The following is a 12,500-nucleotide window of genomic DNA, read 5'->3' on the forward strand; positions in this document are numbered from 1 at the left end:
TGGTGATGATGACGATGATGATGATGGTGATGATGATGATGACGATGATGATGATGATGATGGTGATGATGTGTATTGTTTAGGCCTGTCAGGCCCATTCTTGCCTCCTTGGGAAACACTCCTGCTTTGCGATATTCGGATGAGTGTGACTGAACTCCCATAATAAATGAAAAGACAGCAAGTCACAGAAAGCAGCTGCAGCTCAGTTCGTGGATGGATCTAACAGCTCTGTGGAGGAAATGTTTACTGAAGAATAGAACAAATGCACTGAGTTTTAAAGGCTTGAATTACATGAAGTAGATTCAGTGTTTACGGTGTTGGCTCTTCTGCATGATTGGAATTTGTCTGAATTTGTGAATTTGCGCATGCAGTCGGTCCGCCTATAGGCGAACTAGGCAGCTGCCTATGGGCACCATCCAGAAGGGGGCACCAAACATCGCCCACACTACCACCAATTCACCCAAAGACAAATCATAATGCTCTGCGGTCCATTTATATCTGCATTCTGCAATATTGACATAAAAAGCTTACATTAATTTATTGAACCAAGCCAGAGATATTCCCATCTAGACCTCTTCAATCCCACGAGCACAGTAAAAAACAGCTTCTTAGCCATTGAACACCACATTTCACATCACACAGTTTCATTCAATTAAAGGGACAATGTCTATTTTCCCTGGCGATAGGGGGCAGTAGATACCTAAATCACTGGAAGCAAGCATTATTTTCAGATTAGAGCTATATTTACCTCAACAAGATGGATGCTGACTTTTCAGTCAGGAAGGGGCGGGGCTTAGGACAGATACTGTAGTCAGCCACTAGGGGAGCCTTTTTTTGTAATTGTTTCACTACATAAATGCTGCATATTTCTCCCATTTGAATAGATCAGAACATATTTTGTTTGAGAAAAAGAACTTCTAAAAAATCCAAAACAACACAAAAAACTTTCATTTCAAATTTATTTTGAATTTTTAATAACCCTCCTATACCATTGCGTACCACTGTGGAGACCATGGACAGCTCCTTCAGAGGCAGACTGAGGCATCCCAAATGTAAAACAGAACCCTACCGCAGATCGTTCATCCCCTCTGCAGTAAGAGTGTAGAACTCCTCAGTTTAACAGGTACTGGCATATAACATCAGTGCAAAACTCAGTATGTGTTCAACACTTGTGTAATATGGGATTCACATACACTGTAAAAAAGAAAAAGTTGAGAAAATGTAAAATTTCAAGGCAACATGATGCAAGAGATTTTTGAGTTTTCTCAACTTTTTCCCACTGTTGTTGATTTAACTTGGATTTTTAAGTTATGACAGGAGTTGTGCCAACTTGAATTTTCTCATTGACCCAATTAGGGTCAATACTATAGTATATCCTCAGCAGTATGCTGCATAGTTCTGGAACCAAAGTTTCATTTCTAATTGCGGTTTTTAGCGGTAAAATGTTACAATAATAGCTTACTGCCTATGTGTATATACGTGTATTTATTTTACAAAATAAACATCTGAATGGATATAGTTCCGTTTGGGTTTTTCTGTGTGTCTGCACGTGTCTGGTTTTGCAGAAACGTGATCCAAACGGACCACAAATGATAGGAAATGGTCCTGAAACACCATGAGAATAAAACTGAAAAAACACCCAGAACAATAATTCTGACAGTGCTGAACCAAGATTAAGGGTAAAATGTGGATAGTCAAAGGGAATGTGTGAATAAGATGCAGGTTTCTGAGCTGTGAGAATAAATTCAAAGTACTAAATGTTCTTTTTACAGTTGATTCCTGATTGCTGTAGGTTTACTTTTACGCGTGTAATGTTTCCTGAAAACGGACCGGGTCTTGTCATTTGGTTTTCATTGTGCAAAGAGAAGTACCAGTGAATGCAGAAGTTCATAAATGATGACCAGACTTCATTTGTTCAAGCAGGCTGCATAAGCAGCAGAGTGGTCATTCTAATCTGGGATTATTCCTCAGAATGGTCCAAAATAGATCCAAGTTTCTTGGTTTAACAGCATGAACGTCTTCATGAAGATGTGAAAAAATCTATCTCAAATCTGGGTAAAGTTTAAAGAAATCCATCGAATGCAGGCATGGTTGTGAGGCTGAGAGGAAAGACGAGCTCTGCGTTAAAACTCCCGGTTAACGTTTAGACACTCAAAAGCAGCTGATGGTGTTTAAAAGGCGTGCTGTGCCTCCCCCAGCTGGTTTGTCCAAAACACACGCTTCTCACCCTGCAGCCTGAATTAACGCCTTATGGCCAAAAGATGGCGCTGTTTCTCAGGGAGCAGCAACAGGTAACAGGGCGGATGGAAGGCGCAAAACCAGAGTGAATTATTTATTTTCCATTTCAGGAAAATGATCAGAGACATGATTGTGTTTTTTTTTTTTATCTGAGCGACTCCAGCTCTCTGAAACATCCGATCCTCTCTGTTCAACCTTTTCTCCTCTGATCGTTTTTGGTCTCCTCAAACAGAAGCTTGCTGATGAGCGTCCTCTCAGCTGGACAAGCTGTTGTCTCCTCTCGCTTCTGATTGACCATCAGTGGTTCCCCCCCACACACGCGCGCGCGCGCGGACCCGGGAAGAGCTGACCTCATGCACCACCGAGCAGGATGGGAGAGTGGAAGAAAGCAGTGGGGGGAGAGAGAGGGGCTTAGAAGAGCCCGGCAGGAGGAGTGGGACCAGTGAGAAGGACTCGGGCGTCTCTCAGGTCCAGCCTGACTTGAAGGCAGAATTTTCAGGAAGCAAACAGATCAGATTCCAGATCCACTGATTCCAGATCAGTGATCTCTCTTCCAAGATTTCTAAATTATTCCCAGGTAAGGTGCTGATTTATTAATTTTTATTTCTGACATTTGTTAAATGTCTGCATGGTGGAAGGTCCTGACTTCTGCTCACACCGTGTCCCCCCTCCAGACTCCCCGGGACCCACCAGGATGAGGGCTGTGGACGTCCCGCTGCTGGTGCTGCTCGCTGCGTCTCTGTCCCGGAGCGCGCTCGGCGGCTACGGGGTGAGCCTGTTCGCGGCGCAGACCTCCCCCCCGGACCCCTGCAACGACGAGCACGGTAACCCGCGGCGCTGCATCCCGGACTTCGTCAACGCCGCCTTCGGGAAGGAGGTGAGGGTGTCCAGCAGCTGCGGCAGGACGCCGAGCCGCTACTGCGTGGTGAGCTCCGCGGAGAAGGGCGACGAGCGGACCAGGAACTGTCACACGTGCGACGCGTCCGACCCGAAGAAGAACCACCCGCCGGCGTACCTGACGGACCTCAACAACCCGCACAACCTCACCTGCTGGCAGTCCGAGAACTTCCTCCAGTTCCCGCAGAACGTCACCCTGACTCTGTCCCTAGGGAAGAAGTTTGAGGTGACCTACGTGAGCCTGCAGTTCTGCTCCCCGCGTCCGGAGTCCATGGTCATCTACAAGTCCATGGACTACGGCAAGACCTGGGTTCCGTTTCAGTTCTACTCGACCCAGTGCAGGAAGATGTACAACAAGCCCAACAGGGCGGCGATCACCAAGCAGAACGAGCAGGAGGCCGTGTGCACGGACTCCCACACCGACATGCACCCGCTCACCGGCGGCCTCATCGCTTTCAGCACGCTGGACGGACGCCCGTCCGCGCACGACTTCGACAGCTCCCCGGTGCTGCAGGACTGGGTCACGGCCACGGACATCAAGGTCATCTTCAGCCGCCTGCACACCTTCGGGGACGAGAACGAGGACGACTCGGAGCTGGCGCGGGACTCCTACTTCTACTCCGCGTCGGACCTTCAGGTCGGCGGGCGGTGCAAGTGCAACGGGCACGCGTCCCGGTGCGTGAAGGACCGCGACGGGAGTCTGGTCTGTGACTGCAAGCACAACACGGCCGGACCAGAGTGCGACAGGTGCAAACCGTTTCACTACGACAGACCGTGGCAGAGGGCCACCGCGCGCGAGGCCAACGAGTGCGTCGGTAAGTGCACGCGCCAAACGGTCCAGCAGCGCCGCGCGCGCGTTTTATTCTTGGCCATAGGGTGAAGGAAAAAGGCATAATAATAATAATAATAATAATAATAATAATAATAATAATAATAATAATAACAATAACAACTTTAAAGCAGAATTTAAAATGAAATTATTTCCCATCAAACTGCACAAAAATCTCACGAAACAGAAAAATCCTTCTTTAAGTTGATAAATGCGCCATTGAAAGGCTTCAAACGGGACCACCGACTCCACAAACATTCTTATTTGTTAGATAAACAGATAAACAACCTTTTCTTTTATTTCGTCATAACCACTGAGAACGAAATGAACGAAAACATCAGACAGTATTTTAATATATGAGAAATTGTTAGAATAACTTTAAAGTTATTTGTAGGAGATTAAATGACAACTTTGTAAAATACCTCATAACATTTTTATTCTTTTTCAAGCAAATAAACCAGGAATAGCTGAAAAATAAACAAAAGTAAAAAATACACGTTTTCTATGTTAACTGGAAATTACTATATTATTAACTGTGTGGCTTCTGTTTCTGATTCTGTGAAAAAAAATCTAATAACTTATTTTATCTGTTTAACAGACGCAGACGGAGGAAATTATTCGCTCTTAAAAAGGGAAAAAGAAAGTTAAATTTACAATTTACTCTGAAAAACACGTTTATTTCTTTCAGTTTGTGTTTTTAGTCCTAGTTGGATTTCCCAACGACAGCAGAGACATCTGAGAGGAGAGGGAGAGAAAACAGAAAGGCCTAAAACTCTGTTGCTGGTGTGTGTGACAGCCGCTGCTGCTGCTGCTGCTGGAGGGTTTGTTCCTGCAGCTCTGAGTTGTAGCAGACTGGGGGTTTTATGACTTTTGCTGTAAATCTTTACAAATGTTCATTTATGTTCATTTAAAAGTGGAAATCATAACATTTGTTTTGAGAACCTGGCAGGTTGTTAGAGAAAACCTTGATCTTTTTGTCTTATCAAAACCTTCACTGAGCACAACAAAAACATAGAGACATCTTAATAAAGAAATAAATATTTATATGCATTGTTATTACACTCATATTAACACATTTACATCATTTTGCATTATATCAGAACCCGAAACGCCTTGACTGATCAAAAAATGCCCCAAAACAACACTTTCATCGCCGTTTCTCCTGATGTGAAAGTTTAAAAGTTAAACACGTCCTTTGCTTTTTCTCCAAGTAAAACACAAAATGTGATCTGATCCGAGGAGCATCTCAGCAATAAAAACCTGAAATCTGAGTGACATCTCTGCTCCTCAGACTTGGAGATGGTGCTTCTTTGTTTGGGGACAGGCTTGATGTTTGAAGATGAATTTGGCCCCCAAAATTCTTGGAAAACAATAGAAAACAGTCCACAAATGTCTCCAGAAGATGCAGATTTGTTTCAGTTTGCTTTGACTTTCCTGATCTGACCTGCAAGGAGGTCTTTATTGACTCTGAGCTTCTAATCTGATGAATTGGACGTGTAGACGATTGTCAGCTGTACCTGCCTCTGAACACGTCAAGTGGTCTCTCTATTTCTTACAAACTGTTTGAGGGAGATCAAGACCTGGATGACTGGAAATTTTCTGAGCCTAAATGATCAGAAAACAGAGGCTATATTGTTTGCTCCAAGCATACATTGTGACTCTTCCCTAACTGACTGTGGGTCATTTAATGGCCAGCTGACTGCATCAGTGACTAATCTTGGTGTTAAACCAGGGGCGTGTCCAGGGAGTGGCCTGGGGTGGCACATGCCACCCTTGGAATCTAATTGGCCACCCCAGGTGCCACCACACTAATTTACCTGCTTTTCATTGTCCACAAAAGGCTTGGGGGTAAAACAAAAAAGCATTACCATTGGTGCCACCCATGCACAAAGTTGTGCCTCACCTAGGCCACCCCAGTTTAAAAGATCTGGACACGCCACTGTGTTAAACTGGATAGCGCCCTTAGTTTTGATACCCACATCAATGGAGTGATCTCCTCCTCCTTTTTCCACCTTCGTCGGCTGGCAAAGATCAAACCGTTTCTGTCACGTCATGATCTTGAGACGGTAGTCCATGCTTTTATTACGGTGCGATTGGACCACTGCAACTCTGTTCCATTCGGTGTGAGCAAGGACTCAATAGCCAGGTTGCAAATGGTCCAGAATGCTGCTTCCAGATGTTTAGAGGGCAGGCGCAAGTTTGACCACATAACTCCTGTCCTGGCTGCGCTTCACTGGCTGCCCGTTGATGTTAGGATTCATTTTAAAGTACTTTTACTAGTTTTTAAAACGTTAAATGGTTTGGCCCCTCCTTACTTGGTGTCACTACTTCAACCGTACACCCCTTCACGGTCACTCCGCTCGGAGAACTTCATGCTCCTCTCGGTCCCAAGAACACGTCTAAAGACGCGTGGTGATAGGGCCTTTGCTGTGGCAGGTCCTAAGCTTTGGAATAAGCTTCCTCTCAGCATAAGGGCCTCCACCTCTGTTGCGGTTTTTAAGGCAAGGCTAAAAACATATTTTTATGACCTGTCTTTTAACCTTTCTAACTAGTTTTATTGTTTTACTTATAGCGATTTTACTCATTGTATTTTTTATCTGTATCGTGTGATATAATGTTTTATTTTCTGGACTTACTGTTTTATGTTTTCATTTGATCAGCGTAGCGCCTTGGTGGCATCTTTTTGCCTGTAAGGCGTGATTTATAACTAAAGTTGAGTTGAGTTGAGAACATCTAGGACCTGCACCTCAGAAGTGTTGGGTTGCAGCAAAAAGGCAGCAGGTGATTCCCGGAGGAAGAAGGCGACTGAATCTCTACCAAAGGGAGGAGAGCTGCAGGAGAGGGTTTCATCTGCAGAAAAAGACATGGCTGGAAAAGCTAAGTTTGTTTTTAAGGTTGCGAGAAACAAAGAGTAGTGTGTCTTTGGGACGACCGAAGACCTGCAGAAGAGGACTGGTCCTGCTCTTCAGCAGGGGTGGGCGTTTGTGAGGGAAAGCGTGATGAGGAAATGCAGAGTTAGAGCCGATAGAGGTTTGTTGTTTCAGCAGCCTGCGGGAGGATTTGAGGTTTGCTGTTGTTTTATCTGAAATCTTGTTATTTCAGATTATCTTTATTCTCATCGCTGAAACCAAAATTTTCTTCTCAGATGAGACAAAAACCAAAAAAACGCAAGAGATGCACCGATTCTGCTGCCAGCAGTCGATGCTGACTGTGGATTAACGTACGCTTCTGACCCGCTGATTCTGATCTAAGCTAAGCCCCATGTATCGCCATGAAATATAAAAAACACGATTCATTATGTTTTTTATAATTTATGATTAACCTGAAAATCCCGATTCTTGAAAATAAAACTCTGCTGTTATTGTCTGAGCTTGTGCTTAGCGGCGGTGAGTTCAGGGACCCAGAAAAAACAGATTTTTAAAATTTGAGCCGATCCCATCATCACTGCTTGAGCCGATCCCGCTGCAGTTCCTGATTCTGATCTTCACCTGACCTTCTGAAGGCATCTATATAAAAAACAGCTGATTAAAACACATCTATGCTGTTTACTGAGTATTCATGAGTCATAAGGGGATGAATGCGTCTCTGATAGCTGACTACATCCATGAAAATGTTTATAGTATGACCTGTTTCCGTCCTTTTATTGAAAACTATTCTGTGAAGGTGGGTTTTGAACCCTGAGTTGTGGTCTGCAGGTGGTTTGATTCATCTTCTCCACGTAATTTGGTCCACATGGATAAAATTAAAGATCAGGAATCTGGGAGCAATTCATTTACCCCCTAAAAATCACCCTGAAAATGCCTGAAAGGTAATAGTTGCTGCTTTTTAGCTGTGTATACATGCAATAACGTCTCTTGTGGTGACCCTCTGAATTCTTCACCTCAACAACCTTCTGTAACTATGACTAGTATGCAGATGTTGAAGCTGGGACTCGCTGTTCTGCTCCTGGATTTTCCTTTAAGTTGCTGCGTATGAAATTGGCCTGGAAAATCAAAAGAATCTGTAAAATAAAGCGTTCCCTGTTATCGGTTCAAACTTGTTAATGACAGCTCAATAAAAACGTAAATGCATATTTATTTTCAAAAATAGAAAGAATAAGGTCAGGGCTGAAATCCAAAAACATAAAAACATGGGACAATACGCAAAAACCATCACACACAAGGATTTTTTTTATTTCAGGAAGTGCAAATTTACGATAAGTTGTGTTTATGTTTCTTAAGCTGGATGAATTTTATTTGATTTAACTTTTACATCCATTGCTGATGTAGTTTTGTCCCATTCCTCCACCGAACTCACCTTAAATTGATATAAATATAAAGAATATTGGGGTTAGTTTGGTGTTTTCACCCTTTTCTTCCTTCACCATGTCTGTGTTTGTTATTTAAAAGCATAGTCTAGCAGAAAAAACTATTCTTTTTCAGTAAAATGTTTTGTTGAAGGACCAGTGTCATGCTACGTTACACCCTCCAGAGCAACGGCAGGCTGAATAAATTATAAAATACTCCCGTCGGCACTATTGAGATGTGATTTTGGTTTATGAAATATAATTTATTTTTGTGTGCCATTCCTTCTACCCGGGAATGAGATCCTCGGATTAGATCAGACCCCACCTCTGCTCCTGTGAATTCCACAATAATACACAGCTGCAGACCAGGAGACTGCAGATTCACACTGGCCGCAGATTCAAGAGGTTAGCATCTAGTTTTTACCCACAGCTCTGGTCTATCCATCAGGTGCTTTAAATGTGAATGTATAATCCACAAAACATACCTTTTTGTCTGCCAGCTAATTTAACTCATTTACTACCATTGATGACTAGTCATTTTAAATCCAAACGCTCGCTGCCATTGATTACTGAAGTCATCATTTGCATTTTTTAACTGGGCGGGTGTGGGAACAAGCCCCCACACAGCTGATCTGCACGTATGTCACACGTCACGTGAGCTGAAAGCAGAAAATCCATGTGTTAGGAGATAGTTTTGGGCCGCTGCTGTGAAAAAAAGTGAGGCCCGAACCGGAAAAGCTTCTGCTGATCACAATTCGACTACAGATTATGAAAGAACGGATAACGCTCGAAACACGCGGATTCTTCCTGATGTAAAAAGTGAGTGCACATTGTTTTGGTAGTTTTGGCGTTGACATCATCATAGAGCGCAGCGTTCTGTGACTTTTCAAAAAAAGTAAAAACACTCAAAAACACTGACAGTTAAAGCTTCTTTCCAGAGTATTTCTCTAATCCGAGGGCACCATCTAGTGGCTGACAAGCATATCACACAAAAAGTCTGTTGCTCTGTTTTTTTAAGATGGCCACTTCATGTTTCTGTTTATAAACGTGCTTCTGTGGCCGACAAACAGCTAAAACACGTTGTTTTACGAGTATTATTCTCAAGTCATGTTGTGTTTTCATACATTTATATTTTAGAGACTTTTTTGTCCGTAAACTGTTCATCAACTCTGCATCAGCCGAGGTATTCCTTAAATATGAAGCAAGGAAAGCCTGGTTTATGCTTTTCCGTCAGCTCCGCAGGGGACAGACACGCACGGATTGGCGGAAGCGTTTTGCTCTCATTCTTCTCCGTCTCCTGGAGAGTGTTGCAAAGCAATTCCCCGGCAGGACACCAGAGGGCGTAGCGCTGTTCTGTGGTATCCTGTCATGTATCGGTCCAAGATAGTGTGTTTATATTGTGTTTTTTGTGTATATAAGAAACTTTTAACACGGACATATTTGTCTCTCATTCTCCTCCACCTCTTCATGTGCTCCCCACCTATAAACCCACGTTTCCTGTCATTTCCGTCCACCAGTAAAACGCTTGCTGCGCATCTTTTCGCTCCTCCAGTCACGGGAGAATTAAACGTTCTCGTTTTTAGAGTTTTTTCGCGAGGTATTTTTCAAGCTTCTCCGTGTCTGCCGCTTGTTATCCTCAGCTCTCTTTACGTTTTTGAGGGCGCAATGGCGGCGCTGTGGACAACAGCGGCGTCCTGACCAATCACAAGCTTGCGTTGTCCGTCTCGACTGACGGATGTTTAGAAAAGAGAGCTCGACTCTGTCCGTCCTTGCGGAGCTCTCCGGCAGGCCCGCAAGGACGTTGCGTGTCTCCGCACTGACGCAGACGGAGAAGCATGAATCAGGCTTAAGTGGTAGTCTAACGCTATTGGTTAGTTCTGGTCGGCGCTCAGTTTCCTATTGCACGGAGCTCTGCGGGGCAGGGGGCGTGTTTAGCAAATAAAAAATAAAAAAAAGACGTATTGCTTACATTATATCACAGTACATGATAAGATAATCGCTTTTACGGACTTCTGACAAATCATACATCATTTCTGAAAGGGGAAAACTCCAGAAAGCTGCTTTAATGAGTTAAAGATGGATGAAAACCGAAAAATTTCTTATTAATTTTCTTCTGGTAAGCAAACAGTTCAGTCTTCCTTCCTGTTACCGCTTTTTTTACATGCCAGCACACGTACCCGAAAGAAGAAATATGTCTCTGATTAGCAAACTGGCAAACCTGCTTCTGATATTGGGTCAAAAGTGACCGTGTATATTTTTCCTGGCAATAGGGAGCAGTAGATACCTAAATCTTTGCAAGCAAGCAGTATTTTTGTGTTGCAGTAAGACCTTACCAACAGATACCAGTTAGGGTCAAAAAGCTTTTAAGAATGACGAAAGTTTAGTAACCATTTGTTACTAATCAGTAAATGCATTTTGTCTTCATGGGCTCTCGTAGAAAGAAACATGGCATCTAATAAGGTGTCGCCCAGAGACTTAGACCCGCTCCCATGTATTTTAGACCTAATTTTTATGGTTATATGTTACAAAGTCGCCAATGTTTTTCAACAACGGAGCATTATTTAATTCATTTTCAGCAACATTTTGACAGATATTACCAGAAATTAATGGTAAAAACAACACATTGTCTCTTTAAATCTAATGCTTAGGTCCAAGAACAATATAGAGAGTGTTAGCGCTGACAGTTGCTGTAGCATGTTGTTGATTCAGTATTTATTGGTAAATAATTTCATAACCTTTCAAAACTGGAAGTCACCCGTTCTGAATTTCAGGATAAGATCCATGTGAACATTACAAAGAATAATTCGCTCAGAGATATTAGTATCTAATATCAAATAAAACAAATAATCTGGGTTATTTACACTAGGCATTATTTAAAGTGCAGATTAGAGATGAACAAAATCACTTCTTCTCAACTGTGAAGGTTAAACTCCATGCTCGCTACACGGAGAGACTGGGCATTAGTTTTTACAGTCCGGGGGAGGAGGGATCTGGACTCGAGACTCCCTAAAGCCGGGCGTACACTGTGCGACTTCTTCACTTTTTTGAGCCGATTTTCCACTCGTGCGAGAATCCACAAGATCAGGGCGAGTTTTGCGCCGAGCGTCGTGTAGTGTACAGGGGGTTACGAGAGGCGATTAACACCACGTGACCAGCTACCGATCAGCAATCGTGAGCTCACACGGACTTCTGGCGTGTTTGATATTTTGCTCGTCCCTCGTGAGGGTATCGCACTGTTGAAGTGGTGACCCAAAAAGTACTAGAACCGCTCACGGTGCATGGGCAATCCTGCATCAACACCGCTCCCCCGCTATTTCCCTAATTACACACGTTATTTTTCATTCGTTTTTATTTCTACACGTTTTTTTTACTCACAAAGATTGTCAAGAAAGCGTGTTTGTTGTGTTCATGTCAAATTAAACTGATCACTAAACACAGATTTACTTTCTTTATTTCGTTTTCCTCATCCAACCCCCATAAACCCCTGTGTGTCCTCCTGCAGCACTCCCGAAGGACAACAGGTAAGACAAAAAAGTCTAACGTGTTGATTAAAAACTGCTATTTTTAGCATAGTTTTAGGGCCGACGTGTTGCTACCAGACGTACAGTGTGAGCGCATGACTCGTGAGATCTGCTCTGCGAGGAAGTCGTACAGTTTGAGCTGAAGCTGAACGCTGCGAGTGAAAAAGTCGCAGTGTCCGCCCGGCTTTAATGGGGAGAAGCAGGCCGTTGTGGTGTAGCAACAACTGCATCGAGCTGAACGCAGCCTGCTGGGAAGGCCAGCAGAGCATTCTCAGCTGAGACAGGAAAATGCCTGCGTGAAGCCAAAAAACTGCTTTGGTGGCGTTTTTCACGAGGAAATAACATAACATCGTAAAAAGCCCCAAAACAGGAATTTTGCGTGAAATAAGACCTTTAAGTGCAGCAGGTTGCTGTGAAAGCTCCGTGGATTTTTTTTCTGACAGGCCTGTCATCACCTCCAAGCAGGATTTAAAACAGCTTAGACGGTTCGTGTTTGTTTATCTGAAGGAAAACTACCAAAGCCCAGGTTTACTGGTTCATCTGAGCTCCGGTCACTTTCCCAGTGTCCCACAATTTGTCCGAGGTACACAAATCTGTTTTTCTTAGATTAAAACTAGTGCTTACATTTGTGCTTTTTATCATAAAATTAATTAAATAAGGAAACATGAAGCTTTCCTTCAACCTTTCTTTTTGTCTTTTTAGTAGTTCAGTAATACCCCTAAAACCCTCC

The 12,500-nt window shown here is 43.3% G+C and overlaps 1 protein-coding gene across 3 annotated transcripts in view; it reads left to right on the plus strand.

Moving 5' to 3' along the window:
* The first annotated feature begins 1,998 nt into the window (after positions 1–1,998).
* The window catches only part of ntn1a (netrin 1a), a 109,825-nt gene continuing 99,323 nt past the window's right edge, over positions 1,999–12,500 (plus strand). For all 3 annotated transcript variants that reach the window (XM_015954455.3, XM_054751795.2, XM_054751796.2), the window contains exons 1-2: positions 1,999–2,815; positions 2,913–3,950. In XM_015954455.3, coding sequence (XP_015809941.1) covers positions 2,933–3,950 — 1,018 coding nt within the window. In that variant the 5' untranslated portion in view covers positions 1,999–2,815; positions 2,913–2,932. The remainder of the gene's footprint in view (positions 2,816–2,912; positions 3,951–12,500) is intronic.

The sequence above is a fragment of the Nothobranchius furzeri genome, chromosome 7 (assembly GCF_043380555.1).
Source record: "Nothobranchius furzeri strain GRZ-AD chromosome 7, NfurGRZ-RIMD1, whole genome shotgun sequence".
Classification (NCBI taxonomy): domain Eukaryota; kingdom Metazoa; phylum Chordata; class Actinopteri; order Cyprinodontiformes; family Nothobranchiidae; genus Nothobranchius; species Nothobranchius furzeri.